Genomic DNA, 27,972 nt, shown 5'->3' on the forward strand with positions numbered 1-27,972 from the left:
CCCAGGCATCCAGAGCCAGGCGGGGCCCCAGCTCACACTTCTGTATTTCAAGACAAACTTCCCCTTGATGCTAACCTTGGGCCTAACAAAAAATGGGTCTAGAAACTTCCAACATTGCCACGAGTCCCAGAGGAGCCCCGGAGTGGGGGTGCGGCCCAGGAAACCCAAGGTCACCCCTCTAAGTGCCCAGAGCATGCCACCCGGCCAAGCCAGACTGAAAGGCTGCCCACCATGCATACACCACGGGGGTGGCGGGAGTGAGCAAGGGGTCTCCAAGTGAGGTGTGATGGGAAGGCAGACACAGCTGCAGGGAGGGGTGAACTTGGATGAACAGGCTGCCTGGAGCCCCCCACCCCACCTCGGGGGATGCCCCACTTCTCCTCCTGTCCCAGGTATGACCGTTAATCTTCATGAGCAAAGCAGCAATACATCACGGCCCGTTAATTACGGGGCCCAGCCATCCATTTAGATCAGAAACGCCTGGTTCTCCAGCACCCGGCAGATTGTATCTTTTCCCCTGTTGTTAATTGTGATTTATGTGTTTATGTAAAGAAAACACGGGTCCTCTTGAGCAGCGCTTACCGCCAAGGGCCTCGGTCGGGATTTGCCCAAACTCTTATTTTCTCAGTCATCCGTTCTGGGTGGAGGGTTTCCCGTCCCCAGGGGGCTGTGAGGGGATTGGCATTCAATTCCCCTCCATCCTACAGCCAGTTAGTGACCTGATGGGGTTTCACTCTGACTTTGCAGGGGCTGTCCCGGAGGAAATCCTCAGAGGCGGAGGACGGGCACAGGTTGTGAAGGTCTTCACCGGTCCCTGGAGCCCGGGGACTTTAGGGCCTGGTTCTCCCCACTGGGGTCCCCAGCTCCCAGGTCCTGACTCCTGCCTTGCCTTGGGGCCTGGGAGGCTGCGTCTAGCCATCGCATGGCTGGCTGGACATCTGTGCCCACATCCATGAAGTCTCCTGGGACAGGTGGGGGCTTCCATGGGACACAGAGGCTGGTACCTGGGGTGGGGGGTGAAGGGACCCCTGGGTGGCCCCTTCCTGCCCACATCCACTGTCTGGGAAGGAGTCTGCATGTGTCCAGAGGGTCAGGCCACTCCAGAACCCCTTGGGCAGCGTCCCCCAGCCTGGCCCTGGACCTCATCTTGGAAATGGTGCTGGGGCTTGACCCTTGCATATCTGGGGGCCTGGCCTGCGTTCCTGACTTCCTTCAAGTCTGTCCCCACAGCTCAGCCCTGGTGACATGATGGGGGGTTGCAGCAGTGGCTCTAGTGGGTGCCTTGAGGATTCTCTGTGGGTGGGGAAGCTCTGACCAGGGGCCAGGCCCTTAGGGTCAGGGTGTGAGCTGTGACCTCCAACTGCCAGCTCATGGGCCTGCATTGTCCCCAAGAGCAGATGATTGGGCCGGGTTCCTGCCCCAAAGGCATATCTCCATGCCCTATGGAGCCTTGGGTTTCTCAGCCTGGGCAGGCTGGAGGGCCCAAGGCTGACCTCTGCCCTTCTCAGGGTTCCCCCTGTGCTCCCAGGGCCAACTGACCCAGCTGTCCGTGATGCTCCTGGGGGGTGGGGGAGGCGGGCAGGGGGGGTGGAGCTGCACCTGTACTTGGTGGGGAACATCCGCTCGCAATCCTTGCACTCGTGGGCCTGCCCGTCACTGCCGCCACCGCCCAGGCCCTCAGGCTTGAGCTCCTCAGCCAGGCCCTCGTAGAGTGCGGCCCCCACTGAGCTGCACGCGTACTTCTTGTGGCGCCGCAGGTCCAGCTTGGAGGGGAAGAGCTCGTCACACGCGTCGCAGCGGAACGTGGGCTCCTCTGCAGGGGAGAGAGGACCAGCGTGGGGAGGCGCCCAGGACCCACCCCAGGCCCACCCAGGCCCAGGGGCTGCAGGGGGTGCGGGGAGCCCGCAGGCCTGCCCCCCAGGCTCCGGCATCCTTCCTGCTCATGTCCTGTGCTGAGAGAGGCTGCCCCGGGGACCCGGAGGGACCCTAGACTCCACCATAAGAAATTCTGAGGAGTGTTGGGCCCCGTGCCGGCCGGGAGCAGAGAAGGAAGTCAGGCTAAGTGCTTTGTGTATGAATTAGGAGGAGAGACGGCTGGGCTCTGGTGCATATCATAAATGATTGTCAAGGTCAAACAAATAAAAAGGAGGCGGCTACTATGAAGTTTACGAGGCAGCATCCTGCGGACCCTGCCAAGCCAGACAGCTTGGAGCTGTGAGTCCCGCGGAACGACCTCCGAGCCATTCTCCACCCGTGGCTGCCTGGACCCAGCTTCTCCCCAGAGCGGGGGCCCCCTCTTCCCTGCCGAGGACCACCCCGTGTCCCCCAGGTCTGGATAGCGAACCCGCACAAATGAATCAAAAGGTGTTCTTGTGAGTGGCTGTGTGAACGTGTGTGCTCCTTGTGCACGGGTACGCAGCTGTGTGTGAACATGGGTGGATATTCCAGCATGTCTGCCGCCTTCTCGGGGCACTTTTGCACGGGTGTGCAAGCATTTTTGTGCATTTGTGCTCATGTTTGTGCTGGTGTCATGTGTATTCCTGTGTATGTGTGCATGTATTTCTCTCTGTGGCTAGTATGAAAATTTGTATGTCTGCATAGCTTCACACTTGTACGCCTGCATTTGTGCATGTTTGTGTGTTCATGTTGTGTGCTTACTTGGCACATGTGAATGGATGTGTTTCTGTGCATGCATATGTGTTATGTGTGCACACATGCGTGCATGTTAAGTGTACACATTTGTGTGCATGACCGCCCATGAGTTAGTGTGTTGGGTGTGCATGTGTATTCGTAAGTGCATGCACATTTGTGGGTGAATACACACTTGTATGCACACGTTTGTGTCTCTGAATGTGTGTATGAGTTGTGATTGTATTTGTGCATGTTTTAGTGTGTTGCTGTGAATCTGTGTGGGCATGTGTGCATTTATGTGTGAGTGTGCATGTGCACATGATCAAGGACCTCTGGGTCCCACAGTGGGCAGAGCCTTGACCTTGGGCTGGATGCTAACTGGAAGGGCCTGACCCTGAGGGGTACAGAAGCCAGGGAGGTGGGGACATGGAGGGAGGTGGGGGACTGCCTCCTGCCCCCTCCTTGTGGCAGAAGGGCCACCATCAATGTCCCAGATTGCTGAGGAGGGAGGGGTGGCTAGGCAACATGAGCCTGTGGCCAGGGTTTGGGGGAAAGAGAGGGGTGGACTACAGGCAGGGAGGCCTCCTCAAGACTGGAAGCTTCCCTGGGCGTGAGGGCAGACCCACTGCTCCCACAGACCCCTGAGGGCAGGGTCTGGCCACACCCGGCACCCCCACCGGTGGGCGCCCAAGTTCCCATGCCCAAAGGAGACACTCCTGTGGGATCCAGCCCTGAGATGCCCCTGGCTGAGCCCCCGGGCCTTGGACAACACCCTGGGATGCACGGGGAGGCAGCTGTCACCTTCCCTGGGAGTCTGGGGGACATGCATGTGTTGGGGGAGCCAGGCCTGGTGCTGACCAGACGTAAACAAGTCCTGGTGTCCCAGCCCACTGGCCAACGTGAGGCGGCTGTCAGGAACGGTCTTGCTCGCGGGAAATCAAGAACAAGACAGCAGCGCCTGCTTAGAGTCTTTGGAATCTGGGGACAATGCCCAGTCCTACTCTGTGTGCGGGGACCTGAGCTTAGCTAGGAGCTTGGAAGGCTGTGCCCCGACCCCTGGACCTGCCCCAGACACAGGCCAAGACATAGGGTGGACTGCAGGAGGCCAGAGAGCCAGCAGGTCCTCACCAACCACGGAAGCCTGGGCAGAGGAGGCGGGGACAGCGGCCGCACAGCTGACCCTTGAGCCAGCATCCGCAAACACAAGACCTGTAGCAGCCTGGTGTCCCTGCCACCGGGCAGCACTGCCGGCCAGAAGGAAAGGGGCGCATTGTGGCTGTCTGGAGATTTAAGTCAGAGAAGATTCTAAGATGAAGCCCATCAAGGCCCTGGGCCGGTCCTTGGTGCCACAGTGGCGCCCCAAACACGATCCCATGAGGGGTCAGGTGGGCAAGAAAGACACACACAGCAGAATAGCCACTGGCAGGTCTGTGAGATGTTGCCTCGAAAACAGGAGGGAGGGGACTTCCCTGGTGGTCCAGCGGCTAAGATTCTGCGCTCCGAGTGCAGGGGGGCTGGGTTCAATTCCTGGTCAGGGAAGTAGATCCCACATACCACAACTAAAAATTCTATGTGCTGCAACTAAGACCCGGCACAGCCAAATAAATAAATAAATAAATATTTAAAACAGCAACAACAAATAAAAATAAAGCAGAAGGGAGCCTGGATACTGCTTCAGGTAAGTGTCCACTGTGAGCTTAGCACCTGCGGTGGGGCGCCTCCACGTGGCCGGCTTGGTGCCCGGGAACGTTATCATGTTTCCTCCCCCGAGCCTCGCATCAGGCCGCAGGTTTTATCACTGGTACACGGAGGCCCGGGGAGGCCGCCGGGCTCGCCCGGGGCATCCGGAGGTGAAGTGGCAGAGCTGGTACCCACCCTTCTCTCTGCTGGGTGCCTGGGGGCAGGCGGCTGAGTCCCAGTTTCCCGCTGAGGGTATAAGAAAGGCACCCTGTGTGGTATGTGCATGGGGCGCGATGTCAGTGCCCACCCCCCTACAATCCCCCACAGGGCTTCCCTGTCCTTAGAAACATGGGGTCCTTCCCACTGGAATCAAGAACACCATCTTAGAATACAACCGGATGCCCAGGCCCCACAAAACCACTGCTGTGGGTTTGCTCTGACTTCCTGGGCTGGAATGAGGCTGAAAGGGGCCCTCCCACCAGCATTACGAGGAAGTGAGAAATGTCAATTCGCATCTTACTCTTTCGTGCTAAGCGTGCTAAGTCGCTTCAGTCATGTCTGACTCTTTGTGACCCACATGGACTGTAGCCTGCCAGGTTCCTCTGTCCATGGAGATTCTCCAGGCAAGAACACTAGAGTGAGTTGCCATGCCCTCCTCCAGGAGATCTTCCCAACCCAGGGATTGAACTTGTGTCTCTTGCATTGACGGGCAGGTTCTTTACCACTAACATCACTCTTTCTGGGCCCAAAACAGTCACTGAAGTTGAAATTTGAAAAGAAAAGAAGGGCCAACCCCGCCTTTTCATAGCACTGACCAACTTATGTTTCAGCTTGGATCTGGAATTTGGATTTATAATGAAAATTCAGCCTGCATCTCACTTCAAAGGCATTGGAGGGTGTCCTGGAGGTGATGGAACCAGTGATGGAGGGTGCCCCCCCTTCCAAGTCCCCATCCCACCAGGGACCCAAGTTTGTTCCTGTCGAAGGACAGAGGCTGGAACAGGACACATCCAAGCCTTGCCCACTCATGCCATGGTGTGGACAGGTGCCCCTCATCTTCCACACAGGTAAAGTTGGCATCGAATACACACCTAGGGCAAGCTGGATGGGGCAAGAAAGATGCGCCTGGACTGGATGGTTTTCACTTTCCCAGCACAAGCAACTCCAATTAAAAGAAACACTAGAGTATGTCACACTCTGTATTATGCTACACTGTGCTGTATTATATTATATCTGTCTATCTCATGCTTTATACAAATACTCTGCATCCTCTTGACCTTTTCTGGAGAGGGGGAAAAGTTAGCAATTTTGAGCCTTTCTCAAAAGAAAGGCATATTTGAATGGAAATGATTTTCTTTATTTTCTCCCAAGAGCAATAAGTTCTCTTGAAAGAGAAATCTTTCCCCTCTCTACTGAAAAGAGTAAAAACAAAATAAAAAGTTCCTGGAACTAATGAACCTGAAAGTGGCTTCCCTCTGCTCTGAGTCACTTGTAGGAAAATTGGAATTGAATTTCTTTACAAAGCTGCAGCTTTGAAAGAGTGCTGTCAGTCCCAGGTCCACAGGGTTGGGGCCGCTCCCTGCAGTGAACTGGCAGAGCAGGTCCCCCCGCCCTCCCTTCTTCCATGATACCTGGAGGTCATCCTGCCAGAGCCCCTGCCCCCAACAAGAGCAGGCAGCATTGTGACTCAGAACTGAGCTCTCCTCATCTAAACCGGGGGAGGGGGGCTGTGGGCCGGGGCAAATGCTCTGACTTCCGCCCAAATCCAACTAAACTGAGACCATGCTGGCCTGATGTCTTGTGTGTCGAGTCTGAGCCTTGCGTCTGTCTGAAGTTCCCTCGGCAACTTTTCGCGGCAAAGCAGGAATGTAACAGAAAAATAAATCAGTGCCTAATGGCTTCAGGGAACCCAGGGGGACACAATTATGTGGCATCTACATGCTAATCTACAGACTGGAGGCTCAAAAGCCCTCAAGAGCCCACTCCAAGTTCCTGCCGTGATAAGGGGCCCTGCATTCACTGGGACTGGGATAAAAGATTTTTTATGATAATTATCTTAGTGAGGAACATTTTTACATTTTCTTTCTGTGCGATTCAGAGTTAACTGAGGAGGGGTGGCTGTTGGGAGGTGAAGGAGTGATCCTGACAGCCAAGGGTATGAAAAGTCAAATATTTGACGTTGGACTATTATGTGTGGAAAGCAATTAGCCCACAGATGTTTGATAAATTAGGAAAATGCAGACCCAAGTTATTTAAGATCAGGCATTAGAAGAGGGCCAGGAATCAAGGTTTCTATAACCTTTCAGAAGAAAGACAGGTCATCATACAAAAAAAACCCCATAGCCCAGCGTGGTCGAATTTATCTTTCTGAGTACATTATCTAAGATTCACAGGTCTTTTCAACAATTATTTTAAGAAAAATGAGACCATCCCCCTGATACCCAGAGCTTAGCCACCTACTTCCTTTTCTCGAATGGCTGATTAAAACCAAAGTCTAGAGGAAAGGGTGGGTCGACTCTATTTTATAGAATTGTCCTTCTCTAGAGAGAGCCTTTGGAAGAACTCACGGGTGCAAAGTGCTGCCCCACAAAGGTGGGCCACGCTTGAGGACCGAGAAGGTCACCCTGCTCCCGGGGGCTTCCTGCTAATTCCGACGCCTAGCTCCCTGGCCCAGTCAACCGTACTCCCAGGCCGTGACACTGGAGCAGTTCCTTAGAGAAACTTGCAGTTAGTGGCATTAATCATTAAGCCTTGGAGTATTTGTGTGTGTGTGGTGGTGGGGGGGCTGTGGGGGAAGAAGGACAGGAAGGGAAAAGCCAGCCTCCCCCTTTCTCTAGCAGGAATGGAATAATCAGCACCAGAGACGGTGAGAAGCAGAGGCTGCCTTCGGCTCGCTTGTGGGGTCTCACGCAGAGAAGAGATGCCATCTATTCACCCACGGCACATAGGGAGTTAACTGACCAGCCTCGTTGCCAAGCAGCTTCCTCCAACTGACTTTTCCTCTGCCACTTAAAAATGGTTCCAGGATCCCAAGGTGAATGGGCACACTGCTTAACAATGTGGATGGAGGAATAGAAATCTGGATTTCAGAAATCTGAGCCTGTATGAGACTGGGCTTTTCTCGAGCATCATCAGAGTTGTGCCTAGGTGTGGATGAACAAGGAATGGAAGCGTGTCTACTGGACACATACTGTGTGACCAGCCTAGAGGAAAGGACACTGGAGACGCTTCCTGCAGTCCTGTTGGAAGAGCTTGCTTAGAGGGGTCCTCTGAAGTCCCAATATTCCCTCTCACCAAATAAACTTCCCTTAACCTTTCTCTCGGAGAAGGCAATGGCACCCCACTCCAACACTCTTGCCTGGAAAATCCCATGGACAGAGATGCCTGGTGGGCTGCAGTCCGTGGGGTCACTGAAGGTCGGACACGACTGAGCGACTTCACTTTCACTTTTCACTTTCATGCATTGGAGAAAGAAATGGCAACCCACTCCAGTGTTCTTGCTTGGAGAATCCCAGGAATGGGGGAGCCTGGTGGGCTGCCGTCTATGGGGTCGCACAGAGTCGGACACGACTGAAGCGACAGCAGCAGCAGCAGCAGCAGCAAGCTTTCTCTGGGAATTTTTGCTTTTAACTACAAGTGGTCATTGCTTTCAAACACATGGATGGCATCACTGTACTCTCTTAACTGAGACTGAGACTCTCCTCTGGCACAGAGCTCTAGGGGGTGAATGTTTCCAAGCTGTGAAATGGGTCTTTTTGTTTAAGTCTTGCAGGGAGTATACTGCTGCTGCTAATGATAATTATACAGTTTAAAAAGAGCCCCTAGGACTCTCCCACTACAGAGATGTCAGGCAGCATGTCGTGTTGTCGCAAGTCCTGTCTGAACTCAGGCTGTGGCCCCCGTAACACAAGGAAGGAGAAAGCAAAGTGATCAGGTTGAGAAGTTGTTGGGAGGAATTGGTTCTGCCCATCTGGGGCCTGGGTGCTGGACCATGGGCAGCAGCTGGGGAACCCCAAGTGATGGAGCACCAGGCCTCTGCTCCTGTGGGTGGGGGCTTACCATCCAGGCTGGGAGGCACCGCCCCCAGAGAGTAGGCGCCTTCTTTCACATGGACCAGCAGCTCTTCTCCTGGCTCAATGTCCTTAATGACTTTATAATAAATCTAGGATGGAGAAACCAGAGAGAAAGGGTCAGCATTGTCGGCCTGGCTGCTTTAAAAGCCACATCGTGCACACCCAGCCCGCACGCCATTGACACTGCTCATTGGGGAGCCTGCCCCGCTGGGCCCTTGACCTGCCTTCTAATTGCTGCTAAGAGGTTCCCCTTTGGAACTTGGCAGGATACTCACAGGAGGACTAGAGTCTATTTTTAGCTAGTTTGATCCAGATTTTGGATAAAGGGGGTGCAAAAGGAAATGGGTGAGGATTAGCCCCGAAGTTCCCGAGCAGGGCGGGTCCTAGCAGGAAATATCAGGTAGTGAGAGCGGCTCCTTTCATCAGAAGTGGAGCCTGGTTCCTTTTGTCAATATGTATGTAAGACACTCTCTGCTGTCTGGGGCCGGGGTGGGGTCTTCACCCTTGAATGTGGGTTTGGATGTTTATGAAAGTGACCATGAAGACAGACAGCGGTCCCGTGTGCCAGGTCGGCAGGTGTGAGTCTCAGATGAGTGTGCATGTCTCCCACAGTGGGAGGTAGAGGGGAGCCCGCGCCAGCTACAAGCTTGGTGCCAGCAGCTGTGGGTGTCTGAGATCAGGGATAGCTCTGAAAACAGAGAGGGGTCAGGTGGGTCTCGGGGTAGAGTGTGTAGCCTGAAGCAAGCTCTGACTGGACGAGCGTCCAGCGTCAATACTCTGAGCAGCCCCGTAGCTTGCCAAGGTGTCCCCTGAAAAAGCACCAGCTGCAAGGTGGGTGGTGGCCATGATCTGGAAAACTCCAGCTACTCAGGAGGGCAGCATGACCAGCGTCGTCTGGGATGAGGCCCAGGGACCAGGCTCCAACAGCCTGGGAGGCTCTGGGAGAGACTGAGGCCTTCCTTGCCTTTGCCAGCCCCTGCCCAGGGCCCCTGCCCTCCCTGGATCCCAGGGAACCAGCTCCTCTGGGTGGGGTGCCCACTCTCACGAGGGCAGGGCTGACGCCAGGAACCCTGAATCTTAAATCTGGAAATGCCAGACGGCAGGCTGCACTTCTGTTAGACCAGTCCACTGCCTCCCACGCCACTCCCTCGACATCGCAGTCCAGGGCGTGCGATGTCCGGTTTCTCTTCAGAGCACAGTAACGAAGGCACTTCCAGGAGCGCTAAGGCTTGGTCACAGGACTGGCTGGGAGGCCAGGGAAGGATCTGAGGCCAGTCCATCTGCCTGGGGAGACCTGGGGGGCGGAGGCTTCTCCAGGCCATTCCTGCCTGAGGTTCTTCAGCAGCTTCTGGAGGTTGGGTGTTGGGCTGGGCACGGTTCAGGTACCGGGGGGCTGACCTGGGCACTGCCCGCTCACCTCCCCCCATGCCCCGGGGAGACATCTGGAAGGCTGAGTTTTCCCCCTTTTGTGGGGCCCTTTTCCCTTCTCCCTAGTCCAAGTCCAGCTGTGGATGCCCTCACAGATCACCAGTTTCAACTAACTCCAGAATGACACCAATGTGCTCTCAAAGGGACAACAGAGCCACATGGTGTCCCCAAATTCCCTGCTGAACATGTGGATGGTGGAATGTAACCCGTAGAAGGACACATGTACAGACATCTTAACAATACGTACTTGCTAGTAATTTCATTTGGCAACTATTCCCTGGCACGTCGCTAAAATAAGGATGAGATTTTTAAAATGGAGACTAAGCTTCCCAGGTGGCACAGTGGTAAAGAATCTTTCTGCCAGTGCAGAAGACACAGATGTGGGTTCAATCTCTGGGTTGGGAAGATCCCCTGGAGTAGGAAGTGGCACCCCACTCCAGTATTCTTGCTTGGGAAATCCCATGGACAGTGGAGCCTGGTGGACTCCAGTCCCTGGGGCCACAAAGCATCGGACACGACTGAGCACAGCACAGAAACTGTACCATATTACCTTCTGTAGTTAAATCAATTGCTATTAAACTCCCAGTTTTGTATTGTTTTATCTAAAATATTACACAGTGCTCACAGACTTAGAGAAAGAACTTATGGTGTTCAGGGGTGAAGGAGAGGGGAAAGGGATAGTTAGGGAACTTGGGATGGACATGCACACACTGCTAACTTTAAAATGGATAACCAGTAAGGTCCTATTGTACATACAGCACATGGAACTCTGCTCAACTGTCACCTGGCAGCCTGGCTGGGAGGAGAGTTTAGGGGAGAATGGATATATGTGTATGTATGGCTGAATCCCTTCACTGTCCACCTGAACCTATCACAACATTGTTAATTGGCTAGACTCCAATACAAAATATAAAGTTTAAAAGAAATTACACAGTGGCTGAAATAATTGTTTGTTTTTAAAGTCAGACTCCAGCCACTGTATTTTAGAATCAGACCCGAAGTGCATCTCATGCTGGAACAAAGCCGAGATGAGCCCTTGACCCATCCCACCTCTGGGAGTCACGGCTTATTAATACACAGGCGTAATCGCACTCTCATCCCAGCGGTGAGTCAGCGCATCCAGCAAGTGCAGGCTTAATGCGCCCGCCGGCCGCTGTGTTGCTGCGTGCAGGCTGGCGCCGGCCGACGGCCGGTGGCTTCCCGAGGGTCTCCGTTAGAGGGCAATGTGGACCCGCCCGCAGCATCCTCCCCGGCTAGGCCTGCGCCCCGTGAGGGCCGGGAACATGAGAGGCCGACGGCGCGCTCTGACCTGTGTCCCCAGATGCTGGACTTCTGCTCCCGCCGGGCTTCCGGGGCTGACGCGGCTCACCGCCCCGCCTCCGCCTCCGGCTCTGCGTCCCCCTCCGACCCCTTTTGAGGGCCACCCACCCTTCCAGGACCCGTAATCCCCCCTCCCGGGGGACCCCACCCGCCTTCTAGGATCGCTGGACTCCCTCCCCTCCCTGCCCCGAACCCCTCCAAGAGCCCGGGACCTGCAGACATCCCCCTCCCACCTCCGAACTGGGAGTCTACTCCTGTCTCATCCCCAACGCCTTTCGCCTCCTGCCCGCCCTCCAGGACTTCCAGATCTTCTGAGACGCCCTCTCGCTCCTCTCTCCCACCCCACTGTGCACCCCTACCCCGTCCCAGCTCCGAGAGCTGCGGACTCAGTCCTCGGACCCCCTTGGAGGGAACCGACCCTTCCCAGCCGGTGGGGTCTAGCGCGCCGGAAAGAAAAGCAGTTCCGTGTGCGGCGGGCGCCCCCTACCCAGTCCCGCTCCTCGGGACAGACGGTGGCCCCGGCGCCTGGAGGGGGCGCGAGCGCCGGACACGCAGCGGGCGAGCAGTCGGCCCGGGCCGCCGGGACTAGAGCGGCTAGACTGAGTTAATAGCTATTAGAGTTGATCGCAGAGCCTGCGGCAGGACTGGCGGCAGCGGGTGTCCCCGACCTGCCTCCACCTGGAGGAAGGGGCGCAGCTGCGAACGGGGAAAGCGCACGAACTTTTCAAAACTCAGCCGGTCCGCCTTGCCTTGGCTAAGGGCACCGTGCTCCGCGGATCCGCCCTGGAACACACAAAGGCGGCAGGCACTTTTACGACCTGTTCCCAGCAGCACAAAGGCCTTATCTTCCTGGTCTGCGGGGTCGGGTGACTTCCTGGGACTAAGGCGGGGCTTAGGTGGGACTGAGTCTCCTGACTGCTAGGGCACAAGCTGTGCAGTTACTGTGCCGCCGGCCCCTTCCCTTCTCTGCCGGTGATAAATTATTACTGTGTGTGTGCTTAGTTGTGTCCGACTCCTTTTCCACCCCATGGACTGTAGCCCGCCAGGCTCCTCTGTCTGTGGGATTTTCCAGGCAAGAATACTGGAGTGGGTTGCCATTTCCTCCTCTAGGGGATCTTCTTGACCCAGGGATCAACCTCACGTCTCCCGCATCCTCTGCATTGGCAGGCAGATTCTTTACCACTGACTGAGCCACCTGGAAACCAAATTATTATTGCAGTCCCTTAAACATTCCTGAAGTTGGTTTATCCCCAGCCTTTCATTGTGTGCCCCTTGGTGGGACATATTCAGACCCCAGGGTTAACTGGGCTTCAAGGATGGGCTGAGTCTTAAGGATTTTCACAAGAGGGAAACAGAAGCCTATGCCCCCAGGAAGAAAGAACCCTGGTTTCTGATACTCTGCTTCCCAGGCTCAGAGCAGACCTGCCTTTGTTTACAGGTTGGCATCTGGGTACCCAGGCTTGTCTCTGAACAGTGGCGTCCCCAGCACCGTGTAACCGTCTCGGTCCTTGGATCGTGTGGCAAGGCGGAATTTTCTGTCTGGTTTCAGAGTCTGAGAGTGGAGGAAACCACAGCAACAGCTGACTTTACTAGCGCCAATAAATGTCTGCTCTAAACGGCTTTAAAAAATAACAATGCCAAACAGAACTGATCCCGAGTTAAGACCTTGTTCAGCATCTCAGTTCTCTTTGCAACGGCGAGACCTGATTGAACATGGGCGGCCGACACCAACAAGGGGGCCTTGGGATTCTAACTGTGTTTAGCCTGACCCTTTTACAATCTCTGGACACAAAGAGACGGCTCCTTGTAGGTGAACGGAGCTGGGACAAATACATGGCCACGTTCTCAACAAAAGACAGAAATTGACGGAGAAAAAATGGATTCAGTATGGGCCACGTTCATAAGAAAATGAACATCATTTTCTTTTCTTCCAACAACATTCTTTAAGACAAAGAAATATTTCAAATCGATAATGGCAGTTTGGGTGTATTTTCTCCTTAGTGTTCCTTAAGTTTGTTTTTAATACCAAGTCAGTTTTGCAAGAACAGATACTATTTTCAAACACAAAGACTTTAAGTTCCACAATTTTCATTCCACCTTAATCTTAGAATTTTAAAATTTAAGTAGGTGAAAAACTCCATCTGACCTACACTGGGTGGAAAGGACTAGATTGCAGACCACCAGCCAGTATATTGAATACAGGCCACAGCTCTCCCCTTCCAGGAGCAAATGAAAATCATGAAAGTGATAAGCGAACTGCCCTTTGTTTCCACCCCCACTCCACTCCCCACCCCCGATCAGTTTGAGAAACTTTAAAGGCGTATTTGAGTAATATATAGGTGCTTATCTTAAAAAAAAAAAAAATTAAGCGCTCTCCTTCCTGGATTTCGGAATTCACTTGTGCTTGAATTTGTGAAGGCTTTCGCATGGCATACAAGGGGCTTTTCATGAGAGAAGCACACAGCAAGGGGAATTTGAATTGCTCCGAGATCTTGCTGAATAGCAAATTCACCCAGTTGCCAGTCTGCCTTCAGAGAGAGGACGCTGGACCGAGGGTTATCCCTGGGCATTTTTCCGGGCTCCGCAAGGTGGTGAGGCCGGCACTCTTACTGCCTCAAGACCTTGGTAGGCGTCACCGTGTTTCCTCACTGCTTGCTGTCTCCAAACGCCGACCCTCTCTCTCGGAGAAAGTTGTGGATACCAGAGACCTGAGGCTGGCACAGGGGTTAGCTTTGGATTTTAAGAAACAGCCCAGGTGATGCTCCAGAATGAAGCTGGGAAGCAAGTGTTTGGAGCTGCTGAGAGTGTGGGCAGGTCTTTATTTCCCTTTGCCTGCCTGGCTGTTTCAGGACAGAAAAGGAAGGGGCCGGCGCTGATTGCTTGGGGTTTGTTACCACCCGCAGGCTCTAGGAACGAGCAGATGATCCCTTCCTCTGGCTGAGAGAGGGGAGGCGGCTTGTCACCCCTGGATTTGCCATGTCCCTCTCTTCCTGTGTGTGGCAGGAGCAGCCTGTGCCTAAATCTTCACTTTCTGCCTTTATATATATATTCTGTCACCTTCCCAGCAGCTCAACATTAAAAGTTATCTGTATACCCCTCTCTTTCTTAGTTGTACGGTTTGTACCTGGATGTTATGTATATATTTATTATCTATAAATTATCACATTCACATATAATATAAAAATATATAATATACAGTTAGCTAGATTTTAAAAAATATAAATATAAATTACAGGTCATAAATTGTCTTCATCATACTTAAGTGGCTTCTTCTAATAAAGTATATTCACTTCCACTTAATTAAGAGGGAAAAAATATAGGTTGTGGAAAATGATAACCGGTACTGTGAATTGATACCTTATTCTTTGCCCCAGAGATGGTCAGTGTGCTCTGGGGAGTAAAAATGCAATGGTTTTCTGATGCAAAATAATTTGCTCTATTTTTTAAAGAAGTCTTTTGCAAATTTAAAAAGTGTTAAAATGAATTCCTCATCTTTCTAATTTTCGAAGGGAAAATTGTATCTAATTGTTTGGAAGCTACCATTGAAACGGCCAATCCGTTTTTAATTTAAACGCCGTGGAGGGAGGGATGGGCCTTCCACGACCAGGGCAGAGCAGGGCAGTAGGCACGGCACAGCCATCGTTTAGAATCCCAGCCCTGGCAGACCGCTAACCCTGACACGGGGGTGGGCAGTGGAGAGGGGGCTACTCCAAGTCAGGGCAGAACGAAAGCAAAAGAACACGCTTTGAGCTTTGCCCGGAAACCCTGGGTTCTCGTCCTCTAAGTGCCGGCTCTGAAGGATGGGCATCCACTAATAAAATGGCATTGTTTTAACACGCTCTGTGAAGGAGATTAGCCTTTGTCTGCTTTCGCTTTGGGGAGATGCGGACCCTTGCCTCTCCCAGAATGTGCTGGTGGTGGTGGCTTTTCCTGATGCCTGGCTGGCCAGCCCGGGTGGGTTGGGGTGCAGTGCGGACCTCGCAGCCCTTCCGAGGTGTGCTGGGGGTCCAGCCCCTGAGTCGTGCTCCCCAGTGTGTGCAAGTGACCCCAGTATCATGTTGCACCATCTTCAGCCTCATCGGCCACCTGACATCCGGCCACCAACATCCTTGCTCTGTCAAGGTGATGTGGGAACAGGAGAAGGAGCTGGACTGTGTGCAGGCCTCTTCTGGCCTTTGCTTGCTCTGGAGGGCACTTTATTTCCAAGCGCTTGTTTTCTTTCTTATCACTAAAACAAATGCAGGACTTCGCAGGCGGTCCAGGGGTTGGGAATCCACCTGCCAATGCAGGGGACACGGGTTTGATCCCTGGTCCAGGAAGATTCCACATGCTGAGGAGTAACTAAGCCCATGCACCACAACTACTGAGCCTATGCTCTGGAGCCGCGGCTGTTGAACCCAGTGCTGCAAATACCCAAGCCCAAGTGCCTATAACCCATGCTTCACAACAAGAGAAGCCAGCATGATGAGAAGCCCGCACACCACAACTAGAGAGAAGCCGCCACTCGCCGCAACTAGAGAAAACCTGTGCACAGCAACGCAGACCCAGCACAGCCAAAATAAATAAATTAATAAAATAAATACATAAAACAAATCCAAGAACAGATCCTGTCCGTGTCTCCTGAGACATCTGAAACCAACTTGTTTGCTTATCACGGTGGGAGAAAGAGCCACCCAAGGGAGATCTGAGGGTCTCGATTCCAAAAAGAAAAGTGGGAGTTGGAGGATGCTAGGGGCAGGGGAGGGCTGCGAAGTCCCTGGGGAGGGTGGGCGAGGGTCTTGCCTCCCAGAGTGAATCAAGGCACCAAGGGATCCTTGCCTTCCACTCCTGCTAAGCTGGGAAGGTGAACCAGGCACCCCGGGTTCTATGCTGTGGTCTGACCACCCCCCAAAATCACAGAGAGAAGCTTGTTCCCCCACAGCTGTCTGCTGTGCATGTTTTGCTCCTGGCAGCCGGGCCACCCCAAAGCTCGTGTGGCCTCAGGACTGCCTGTGGGTCACCTTTAGGTGACAGGCTGGGTGCAGGGAGAAATTCAAGGCCCCTGTGGCCTTTACCGGAGAAGACAATGGCACCCCACTCCAGTACTCTTGCCTTGGAAAATCCCATGGACAGAGGAGCCTGGTAGGCTGCAGTCCATGAGGTCACTAAGAGTCGGACACGACTGAGAGACTTCACTTTCACTTTTCACGTTCATGCATTGGAGACGGAAATGGCAACCCACTCCAGTGTTCTTGACTGGAGAATCCCAGGGACGGGGGAGCCTGGTGGGCTGCCGTCTATGGCGTCGCACAGAGTTGGACATGACTGAAGTGACTTAGCAGCAGCAGCAGCAGCAGCAGCAGTGGCCTTTGCTGCCTAGGGCTGCCCCCATCTAGAGCTCCATGGAGGAGCTGGTGCCGAGGGTGGTGCCTGGGGAACAGAGTGGAGGGACGGGCTGGTCACCTCTCCCTAGGTCTGGTGGGGCAGAGACCACTGAGAGCCTCAGGGCTCCAAGAGGGGTGCAGAAAAGGACTTGGTGAAGGGCTCTGAGCCCTGCCCCTGCAGCTCCATGGCTGGGTGGGGAGCATATGGTCAGGAGCCTGAGTGTCTGGGAAGAACGAGGCCTGGCCGGACAGAAGGGGTCTGTCCGGTGGGGGATGCACTGCCCAGCGTCTGGGCTCCCTCAGCACTCTCAAAGCAGCTGGAGGGCCCACCACCCTCTCAGAACCACACGGGGCATGCAGGCTGCATCTGTCCCCACAGCCCATCTGGATGCCAGCAGAGACCTTGCTGGACTGAGGGTGTCGAGACCCCTAACCTCAGCCCACTGCCCCTGTGTGGCTGTCTCCAGAGGACTGGAGACCATCCAGGAGGCCCATGAAGAGCTGCCTCAAGTCCTCTGGCTGCTGCAGCTTTGGGAACTTTCTCCTTAAGTGACTCTTTCCTGCCTGGTCCCCCTGGACTTCTGGACATTGGGGTTCAGGTCATGGGTCAAGTTAGAACTTTTCTGACCGAAGTGATTTCTCTACCGAATACCACCTGGAAACCCTGAAGCTGTTTTCATGGATCTCAGATCTTCAGTCTGGGTGCCTTCCCTTCCGTGTCTGTGCTGTGTTGGGAGGTGATGTCCTGTACAGGTGTGAGGGTGGGTTAGGGGTGAGGGGGAGAGAGAGGGAAGTTGTTCCCTTCAGTGTGTCTCTGTGTATGTGTGCGTGTGTGTATGTTTGTGTGTGCGTGTGTGCATATGTAGGGGTTCCTAAGTGCCAGGAAATCCTGGTGGAAACTCTTGGGATTAGGGCAATCCGAGAAACCCCATTAATACCGTGTAATGTTTCCTTCTCAAAGAGAAGCCTGTCTTCAAAATTATTTGTTTTATTATTAATATTTCAGGGATGGTTTTACTCCAGCTCCACACAGGGTCACGTCGGTCCCTTTGCAGTGAGCTGAGCTTCCACTGGTCGGGACTGGGGGACGGAAGCCCTTCTGCTGGGCCACGTGGCTGTCCCAGGGGAGAGAAAGCCGGGTTTCAAGAGACTGACTACTAAACAGTTTGAAATCTAGTATGTGTGTGTGTGTGTGCGCGCGTGTGAGTCACAAAGTCGTGTCCGACTCTTTGCAACCCTGTGGACTATAGCCCGCCAGGCTCCTCTGTGCATGGGATTCTCTAGGCAAGAATCCTGGAGTGGTTTGCTGCTCCCTTCTCCAGGGGTCTTCCCAAACCAGGGATCGAACCCGGGTCTCCCGCATTGCAGGCAGATTCTTTACCATCTGAGCCATCAGGGAAGCCCTTTCCTATCATTATAAGAATTTAAAATTGTTTGTATTATTTCTCAGGAAAATTACGTCCCACAAATTACCCATTTTCCTTTGAGATCTGAGATGTGGCCGCCTCCTTGTGCCTCTTGGCCTCTGCCTTCCTAGGTGTCTGGAGGCCACAGCCACGCAGTTAGGTTTTCAGATGGGGACATTGGTTGCCCAGTAATAGCAGGAACCACCCACCATGGGCCGTGGAGGCCTGGCAGAGGGCTCCTCTCTCTATCGGAGGATGGAGGGTTTGAAAGGCCCCAGGCAGGGAAATTTTTGCTGCTTCAGGCCACTTCACTGTTGTGTCTGCTTAAATGTGTACCCATGTCCTCTCTGAGTCTGTGAGCTGAAGTGGAGATAATGAATCTCCCACTTTTAGGCTGTTCAAAACATCCAGCAGGCGAGGATGAAATTTTGATGTCACATTGGGTTGAAGTATTAGAATCAGGTGTGTTTTTGACTGTGGGATGGAGCTTTGGAATGGGAAGCATTGAGGGGACAAAAGTGGGATGAAGTGAAAGGGAATCTCTGAGTTAAGGGTATTCCTGTCTGCTGGTCCTGACAAAGGAAAAAGTTTGCTGCAAGGCAGTGAATTCCATCTGGACCCTACATGGAGCTGAAATAAAAGCTAACCTAAAATATTAATAATAAAACAAAGATGTCGGAAGACAGACTTCTCTTTGAGAACAGACAATACGTCTGCTTGCTTTTTCAGAAGCTTGCCACATAAAGATATTTACTTCATGGCTTAAATTTGGTTCAGACACTCTAACTAACATTTATTTATTTTTAAATAAAAAATCTGGATCCTTCACTATTTTATTCTGTATCTCACAGAAGTGCAGTCCTGGCTGGACCTGGCCTCCTGGTGGTTTTTTTTTTTTTTTTTTTCCCCACTGCCCCTCGGCTCCCAGACACATGACCATGGAACCATGCTCTCTGCAAGGAAAGGCCAAAGGAAGGACCATCTTTCCATGCACCTTAAACCTAATTCTCCTTCGCTTACATTTTATGCTCATCTAGAAGGAGAAAAAGTGTCTTTTTTTTAAGTACTGTGCTAATTTTTATGACGGTTCTTTTGTTTTCTTTCAGCAATATATTTTGTAATTTAAAAATTACTTATTTTCAGAACATTGGGTTCCCAGTGGAAGCTGTAGACATCTCAATGGTAGAGGTGGATCTGAGCTTCACCAGATCGTATCTACCAGAGGGAGGAAGAGCTGCTCAGTCCAGGCTGAGCCCGCATGGCCGGGAAAGGGGCTGAGGAGATGAGGGCGAGTTGCCTAGCAATCCATGTAGGTCCTGGGGCCTCCTGGGTGTGAGGTCTCTGCATTTCTTGGTGCAAATTTTTTTTCCTCTAGAGTGAGGAGCCTCAAATGGCTTTTAAGAGTTTGCACAGATGACTTGGAGCTGCATCCTCTGTTATGTGGTCTCCACAGACATTTTTTAAAGCAATGGAACCCTTTTTTTGCAAATGAAATCTCATGGGTAACCCCAAAACAGAGGCAAAAGCAAACTCCTGTGATGGATGGGGATGGGCCCCCAGGCATCTTGAGGAAGACTTACTCTGGGGACTTGGTGAAAGCGTGGTCCGAAGGGCCTGGCTCTGAGCAGGGTCTCTGGGGGCCACTTGCAAACTTGTGATGAAAACATGGACTAAGTGCTTCCAGACCCGGGGACACATTGTCTTCGTAGTAGAAACTCCACGTGGCATCTTCTGTCTTGATTGGTTCCTGAGACTGGATGCCTGCAGCCCAGCACCAGCATGGACACGAAGCGGTAAGGATCCAGCATGTCAAGAGGGTCTTCTACCTCCTGGGGGCAGCAGCAGAAGCCGAAGAGTTCCTTAGCTCTGGTGGGACAGGCACAGAAGCCCAGACCATGCATCTCAGGAAAAACATCAATTGGCTTCTAGCAGGGCCAGGATTTGTGCAAAATGTGGCTGGTCACTTCTGCAGGCTGGCTATGCTGTCGCAGCGATTCTGGGGACCTCTGGGCAGCTGGGGTCTCTTCTCAGCCTTCCAGACGGCAAGTGTGGAACCCTTCCAGGCAGCTGGGATGAACAGCCATTCAGACACGACTCTCAAGCAGAGGGGTCTGGTTCTCCACTTCTCTCACATGGGTGACATTTGTTAGAACGTGGACCCTGTGGTTTCGGTCCTTGCCTGCTCCTGGCCACGTTTCTTCCCATAAACCGTCATCTTCGGCTCTCAGGCCCCATCAGCCCCAGGCGAGGCCATGGGGCAAAGGCATTCGTGGGGTGTCACCAAGTTCCCGGAAACTCGGCACTGGCCAAGTGTCAAGTAGCCCTCCCCGCCCCCGCTGCAGGATGGGCTTGGCAGAGGCGCAGTTAACCCTTCACCTCGGCGCCCGCATTCCCGTCCGCCTCGGTACCAAGGCCCCAAGGACAAGGCTCCGTGCGAGCCCGGACCTACCTGCTCGTTGATCTGACACATGGTGAGGTTCTGGTCGTCACAGGAGCATGCCACGCGGATGTACTTGAGCCAGCTGCCAGCCCCGGCGTGCTGAGCATCCACACAGAGCTTCCCACTGTCCAGGTCCTCGGAGATCTGCCGGGCAAGAGAGAGAACCAAGAAAGCTCAGAGGCATCCTGTGTGCTAGGGCCGACGCACTCTGTGTTTGCCCAGTGGGAGAAGTCACCACTGGGGCTCAGAGGAGGAAGGCTCTTCAGCCACTGGACATCAGCCGACCCTCCGGGCATTGGCGAGGCACTCGGCCCACCCAGCCCGCCATCCCTCCGGGAGGGAGCCCAGTGCAGAGGTAGGAGGATGGCCCTGTCTTTCTCACCGAGTAGATCACTGCCCTGGCAGAGCCATAAAAGTGCCACCGGGGCTGCAAAAACTCCCCAGCGAGCCGCCCCACATGTGAGAAAGCAGAGGCCGCTGTGTCCGAGAGCAGAGCCCTCTGCTGAGAGCACGGGGTGTGGGCTGGAGATGAGCGATCTCGAAGGTGAAGGTGTGGTTGGGGTGTGGCTGCAGGCGCATCTCTGTGCACGTGCTGTGCGCACGCGTGTGTGCCTGTGTGCGCATGTGTGCAAGCGTGCGTGTTCACAGCAGCCTGCAAGAAGGAGAACCGTTGGGTTTTCTTAAAAGTGGAAGTTTCCACCTGACACCGGGGGCTTGCAGATGCCCTGCCTGCAGAGGCCCCGCGGGTTCGACCCGTGTTAGGTGCTTTGTTGTTGCTGTGTTCTCTGAACATGCTTCTGACAGGCAGAGGCAGGGTGCTTCTCCAGCACGTGCAGCTCCGAGCAGGCCATCGCCCAGAAGACCTGACTGCTGGCCCTGCTGAGGGGGGCCTCCCTGAAGCTACCGGGCCCCGAGGTGGGAACTGTAAACAGAGTCCCTCCCACCTGCTCTATCAGTGCCTGCTCAGAGATCCAGAGCCGTGGAGCCCAGTGGTACTGTGGGCGAGCTTTCTGGGCAGCTGGGCTGGGAGGCTAGGAGGAGAGGGGGTGGGGCTGAGGACACCACTACACTGAGGACCAGAAGTAGGTGTTCTGACGGGCAGGGATGTCTAGCTGGGCAAGGGGTGTCCAGGTGGGCAGGATAATTCAGGTGGGTAGGATTGCCCAGGTTGGCGGGGTGTCCAGGTGGGCAGAATAATTTATTTGGGCAGGATTGTCTAGGTGGGCAGGATTGTTCAGGTGGGCAGGGGTGTCCAGGATTGTCTAGATGGACAGGTGTGTCCAGGTAGGCAGGAGTGTCCAGGTGGGCAGAGGTGTCCAGATGGGTGTGTGTGTCCATGTTGGCAAGAGTGTCCAGGTGGGCAGGATTATTCAGGTGGGCAAGTGAGTCCAGGTAGGCAGGGATGTCTAGGTGGGTAGAGGTGTCCATGTAGGCAAGGGTATCCAGGTGGTCAGTGTGTCCAGGTGGGCAGGTGCATTCAGGTGGGTGGGCAGATGTGTTCAGGTGGGCAGGTGTGATAGGAGCAGGTGTCAGCGGGACCCAGTGACGTCAGGGCAGGGGACAAACTGAGGAGGCTAAATATAGGTGCCACAGCCTCTATTCCCTGGGGTCTCCCCAGTGCCATCTGGTGAATAGGTAAGGACCCGGGAAGGGAGGGAGGCTGCCCCTGAGGCCTGAGAAGCCCACTTCTGGCCAGAGAATCAGGACACCTTATAAACAGCTCAGATGCCTCCCAAATGTCCATGGACACTTTCTAAATGACCAAGGGTCCTGAGCAGCCGGTGAGTCAGCAAGGTTTCGGGAGGCTGCTTTGCTGTGGGAAGCCCAGAACCCACCTGCAGGCCTTCTGTGTGACCACACCCCACCCCTTGGAGCCCATGGCAGCCGCCCAGTCACGACGAGTCTCTGAGCAGCTGCTGAGCGGACCTGGACGGGGCTGTGAGCCCAGAGGCCTCCACTCTGATAATTCTCCATTTTGGAGACTTTAAGCGAATGGGCCTCATTCTGAAAGAAAGGCGAGAGCCCAGAGAGCCTGGGACAGTGTGGCTGCAGGGGTGAAGGGCCACGACCTGCTCTTGGCCGCACCAGGAGGCCACTGTGGGCTCGGGGAGGGAGCCCAGGCCACAGGGAGAGACCCCGCCCCCAGCACTAACGCCTCTCGCCAGCCCCTCCTCTTACCTCCCACCCCAACTGCAGGAAACCCACAAGAGACCCACCAAGCAAAGCTGTGGTTAGTGGCACCTCCACTCGGCGAGGCGCCCGCCACCTCCCTGCATCACAGGGAGGAAGAGGGGCCGGCTGGCCAAGGCCCAGGGACCCCCACCGCGCTCCTCCCCACTCCATCCCTGTGCCCCTCATCCAGCATCTTCACAGGTGGGTGTGGCCAGGTGGGGGCTGGCCAACTCTCTCTGTCTCTGTCTGTTTCTCTCAGTCTCCCTCACCATGCCGCCCACGGTCCAGTCTGGGATATGCAGAGATGGTAAATGACACTGTGAGCCATTGCAACCATCGCGTGCACACCCCTGTGTCTCCTGTCACCCCCGAGATGGTGCTTGACCCTTCATTTCTCAAAGGATTTACGGGGAGTGGGACAGAGAAGCCCAGAAGGCTGGATCAAGGACAACCCATTGACTCTTGGTTCTAGCAGATTCTGCACCACTGTAGGACAGCTGGACGATCCCACGTTCATCCTCTAGTCCCATACCCGTGCCCTGCCTGAGCGTGGGAGCAAGTCCGCACCTCTGCCTGCACACCCTGCGGCCGCCCAGACAATCCACTTCCTCCCTAGGAGGACATGGCAGGATCCTCCCTCCTACTCAGCCCCTCTCAGTCCTCCCGGAGCAGGCATCTCTCCTCCACGTGACGGCCCACATTCACCAAACATCCACAGGCCTCTCAAGTGTGTCTGAATGTGGACACAGCCAGTGGCTCCCCTGCGTGGACACTGTTCCAGGGCCTCCAGCCTGTCTCCATCCTTCTTGGGTGCAGGGCCCAGAGCTCAGAGGCAACAAGTACTCCAGGTCCCCTGCCCAGCTCCTGGTGTGTCTTCCCTGTGTGCTCAGCAGCCCCTCTTGGGAAACTTCCCTGGTTCCCAAGCTCAACCACTTGGACGACCACAGGGTGGCTATCACTTCCTAAAGACCTCTCAAGGTCCAGGGATCCCTTCTCCCTCATGAGCAACCCAGGTGGTTTTCTGGGGTGACAGAGGAGGTCTTGGTTAACTCCTTCCTCTGAAAGAGAATAAACCATTCCTCCCTGAGAGGTAGCAGGGGAGGCTGACCTTCCTCCACGGAGGCACAAGAAACCCTGGTCTTGGGTCCCCAAAGCACCAATGCAGGACCAGGTTGGGTGGTGTGGGCCTTACTACCCCTGTTGCCAGGACCATGTCTCAGTCTCATCTCTGTGGGGCACACCAGGGCACACCTGGGCACACCTGGATGATGGACCAGGAGGACAGAAGCCTGATCTGGAAGCTGCTGCTTTTCTGTTTCAGACCAGAGAGATGTTCCTAGGAGTGGCCCCAGCTCAGGCCTCAGGCCAAGCGAGCAGGAGGCTGTAGGCCTGGCTTCTTGTTTGGGGCTGTGCCTGGTGGGCTGTGCCGTTTCTGACTCCAGATGGGGAGAAATGGGTGGTGATGTCCATCTCCCCTTGGCCTCCTTTCCTTCTGTCTCTGCCCTTCTCTCCTCACAGCCATGGATGTGGCCTCTGGGACGCTCATATTACCACCTGAGTGGGCTGAGGTCTCTCTGAGCCAGCACTGCCCCCTGCTCACCACTGCGGACCTCCTGGGTGGAGGCTGGCGGAGGCCCCCTAGAGCAGGGCAGCCCCCAGCCCAGGCCCCCCACCTTCATTGCATGGTGTCTGGAGTCAGAGAGGGGGTCTCCCTGTCTGCTCTGGGACCCAGCAAGCAGGCCCGAGTGGCCACAGGTCCCCTCTCCTGCCTGTTTAGGAATGAGACCTTCCAGGGCCCATAAGGACACATCAAGGTCCAGCTCAGCAGGGCCCAAGGCCTGGTTTGCTCTGTGTCAGGGCCTTGTCTCAGGAGGCCAATACTGGTAGAAGTGGACAGAGGAGTAGTGGGTGACATTAGAGCCCATGGTCCAGGCTGCAAGCTCGGTTCATGAACTGGGGAGGGCCCAGCCACCCCCTACCCCCAAATCTCCCAGGGCGACATTGGCGGGCAGTGGCCTAGAGGCTGCTACGGCCTCAGGCGGGGTCTCTCTGCAGATCTAGGGTCCGGGCCCCCTGCCTGATGGCACTCGAAGCCTGACTCTGGGCTGCTTGGGGCTGAGCCTTGGGGGCCCCAGGGCCTCCAAAGAAAGCTGCCCTCCTGCCTGCTTTCCCCCACTGGCCTCTCCACCCCTTATCCCCCTACCAGCTTCCCCAGCTCGTAAATCACCCCCACCAGAAAGGCCGAGTATGAAGCAAAGGCATGGAAAAATTCTTAACCTTGACAATTTTTTTTGCACATCTTTTGAGGTTTCCTGCACTTCGAATCTGTGGGCTCGCTGCTGGGCTTGCTCCCTCACGTTTAATGGGCCCGTCTGGGGTGTGCATGCCGGTGAGGATGCGGACACGTCTGTTGTCAGCTGTCTAATGGGTTCTGAGAAGCCAGGAGGGAGCAAGCCTGGGAGTCCGGCCCCTCGGCTCCATGTTCTGCTACTGCAACTCGGCGCAGAAGAGGCCTGAGCCCAGTGCTGGGACCAGTGGTAGGTCTCATCCTTCTCACCCAGACACCTTCTTGAGCTGATTCAGAGCCACACGTCCAGCCACCAAGCTGTGCGGGCTGTCCTGCCCGCAGGCACCCGCATGTGCACGCGTGCACACGTACGCACACATACACACACGCACGCACACACATGCCAGGATTTATGGCATCCACGAGTAGCTAGAACAGAAAGTCCATTCTTTTGATGGAAGGAGGTGGGGGAAAGGCTTTCTGAAAACACCTCTGCCGGGTGCGGACGCGGAGCCTGGATGAGCTCATAAATCCTCCGTCCTGACTCTCATTACGGGCTCGGTGGTGACATGACCAAGCACTGGCGGGACAGGGTCACCCGGCTGCCCAGGAGACAGGCGTCCTGGGGGCGGGTCACTGGGCCCCACCTGCTCAGGCTGAGAGGAAGGTAGTGGTGGGGTGGGGGAGAAGGAGGAGGAAGTGGGAAGGGAGGGAGTGCTTCCAGGGGGAGCAGGTAACTCATGGACACTGTTCCTTCAAGACAGAGACCAGCCTGTGTCCTGAGCCCATGAAGGGGGTGGGTAGAGAGAGCCAGTGTCCACGGGCTTGTGCTTGGAAGGAGCCGCGTGGGGCTCCTAGGGCACGGCTGCTGACTGTGGTCTCCGTGGGACAGTTCCGGGGCAGTGGGGCATGCGTGGTGGGGGATAAGGGCCAGACAGTCTTGGTCTCAGGGTCCCAACAGCACAGCCCAAGATGGGGGTTCTGCAGAGGAAGCCGGTGCCTGGGAGGGGGACCGTGATGGCGCAGCAGCAGGTCGCAGGGGCCGAGGGGCCAGATTCCCAGGCCTGCTCCTTCCTGGCTGCTTAGAACCCATTAGGAAGCTGCCCCAGGCCCCTGCCTAGGGAGCTCCTCCTGTTAGTGGTGGGCAGAGCCTCTCCGCTGAGAGCCAGACCCCAGAAACCACACTCTCTGTATTCAGGGTCCACAGATGCCTGCAAAGACCAGACCAGGAATCACTGATATACCCAAATGCTAGGTGATACCCCCAGGATTTTCAGAGCCTCTTCCCTCGAAATCCTGACCCCCAGGCGCCACCGTGCTTCCTCAGGTTCACAGACCATCTCCCACAAAATGCCCCAAGACTCTGTGCTACCACATTCCCGGGGTACACAGCGCTGTGGACCCAGCCCGGAGCCCAGAACGCTGAACTCACCACACTGGGCTCTCTTCTCTCCTCCTTCCCTTCCATCTGATTCTTAGTTTATTTCTCTCTTTTTTTTTCTTTCCCTCCTCAGCAGGGGCCTGTACAACTCTCCCAGCAGTGTCTGTGTGCATCTCAGAAAACTGGAGGGTAAAACAGAGGCAAAGCAGAGATTCTACTCTGACTCCGAGCATCGCCTGGCCTAGAGCAGGACTTACATTCCTGGTCTCGCCAACAGAACCCAGGGGACAAGAAGAGGGGCTTCAGTGAAGGCAGGGCTGAGCAGGCTGTTCTGAGGGTCCCTGGCCCTTGGTGTGCCCAGAGGGCTCCTGCTGAGTCGGGTGTTTGGGGGCTTAGCTTCTTCCTTGCATGTTCCGTCCATCACGGCAGGCTGTGTCAGTGGCCGTAGCTCATGGTCCTGACCCACCAGAAATAAACAGGCACACTGAGGATTGAAACCAGTGCCCTTAAGTCTGCAGGGAAATCAATGAATGAGAGACTCACTCAGACACAGAAGCCCCTCAGGGTGATTGGCAACCGGAGGGGTCTGCTGAAACCTCAGACCAGCAGCTGAGATGCCCCTACAGGCAGGCCTTGGGGTGGGCAAGGAACCTCATGAAGGGAAGAGTGCCCCGTCACTGTGGGGATTCAAGGAGGTCTCAGTGGTCATCCCTCCAGGGTGCTCCAGAAGGAGGCAGACTCTCTGATTATAGTTACCTTTCCAGGCTAGACATTATAAACTCTGAATGTGACAACGCAGGGGTTATCTGGGCTCCTGCTTCGGTTTCCTCTTTGAAACTAGATAGCCTCTTTCCTGTCTTCTGTGGAGACCTGGGGCTCCTTGCAAGCACTCACGTTGTAAGAACACTTGGCTTGTCCTTGATAGCTCTGTGAAGGCATCCCGAACAGAGCCCCATGCCCACAGCTATGCCACGCTCAAGGGCACAGGTGCTGTGGGGAAGTAGCTTTGGCCACGGATGGCAGTGGGCATCTGCTGCCTCTTTGGCTCTTGGCACCTGCTCAACTGTCCTTCAGAAATGTGCTGGGTCAGGGTGGGGGCATGCCCACTACAGTATGATGAGGGTGCTGGTCAGAAGTAGGGCCCCTTCCTGGGTCTGCCAGGTGGGTAAGAAGCCCAGACTCCAGGGCAGTCAGGAGTCTTCCGTGGGCTGCCTGGGGCTCCCAAGTGAAAAACCAGCCCTGGTAGTGGGTAGGAGAGGGGCCCTCAGCAAACAGGCTCCATCTTGGGTGTCTCCCTTCAAATATCCCTCTGCCCACAATGTTCACTGCCGCACTGTTTACAACAGCCAGGACATGAAAGCAACCTAAGCATCCGCTGAAGGAGGGATGGGTAAAGATGTGGTGCACATACACGATGGAATATCACCCAGTCATAAACGGGACGAGATGATGCCATTTGCAGTGACGTAGATGGACTGGAGAGAGTCGTACTGAGTAAAATAAGTCAGAGAAAGACAAGTTTCATATGATATTGCTTATATGTGGAATCTAAAAAACAGTACAAATGAGCCTGTTTATAAAACAGAAACAGTCACCACAAAGCAAACTTATGGTTACCGGGGGGAAGACAGGGGAGGGGTAAACTAGGAGTCTGAGATTAACAAATACACACTGCTATATATAAAATAGATAACTCATAAGGACCTATTGTATAGCAAAGGGAAATACACTCAATATCTTGTAATAACCTGTGTGAATAAAGACGCTAGAAAGAGTGGATCTATGTATATG

General features: G+C 54.6%; 1 protein-coding gene and 1 long non-coding RNA gene across 5 annotated transcripts in view; one reads left to right on the forward strand and one right to left on the reverse strand.

Annotated features, from left to right (window-relative positions):
* PRDM16 (PR/SET domain 16) overlaps positions 1 to 27,972 on the reverse strand; it is a 411,934-nt gene that overhangs the window by 35,088 nt on the left and 348,874 nt on the right. For 3 of the 4 annotated variants that reach the window (XM_024976786.2, XM_024976785.2, XM_024976787.2), the window contains exons 4-6: positions 20,351 to 20,485; positions 8,371 to 8,473; positions 1,600 to 1,813 (exon numbers count right to left, since the gene is read on the reverse strand). In XM_024976786.2, coding sequence (XP_024832554.1) covers positions 1,600 to 1,813; positions 8,371 to 8,473; positions 20,351 to 20,485 — 452 coding nt within the window. Of the gene's footprint in view, positions 1 to 1,599; positions 1,814 to 8,370; positions 8,474 to 20,350; positions 20,486 to 20,723; positions 21,135 to 27,972 lie in introns of those variants that run through there. The other variant, XM_015475185.3, reaches the window with a different exon arrangement.
* Positions 22,022 to 27,960, forward strand: LOC132342475 (uncharacterized). Its single transcript, XR_009490865.1, has 2 exons — positions 22,022 to 25,050; positions 26,315 to 27,960. It is a non-coding gene; the product is annotated as an uncharacterized lncRNA (long non-coding RNA).

The sequence above is a fragment of the Bos taurus genome, chromosome 16, assembly GCF_002263795.3.
Source record: "Bos taurus isolate L1 Dominette 01449 registration number 42190680 breed Hereford chromosome 16, ARS-UCD2.0, whole genome shotgun sequence".
NCBI classification, from domain to species: Eukaryota; Metazoa; Chordata; class Mammalia; order Artiodactyla; family Bovidae; genus Bos; species Bos taurus.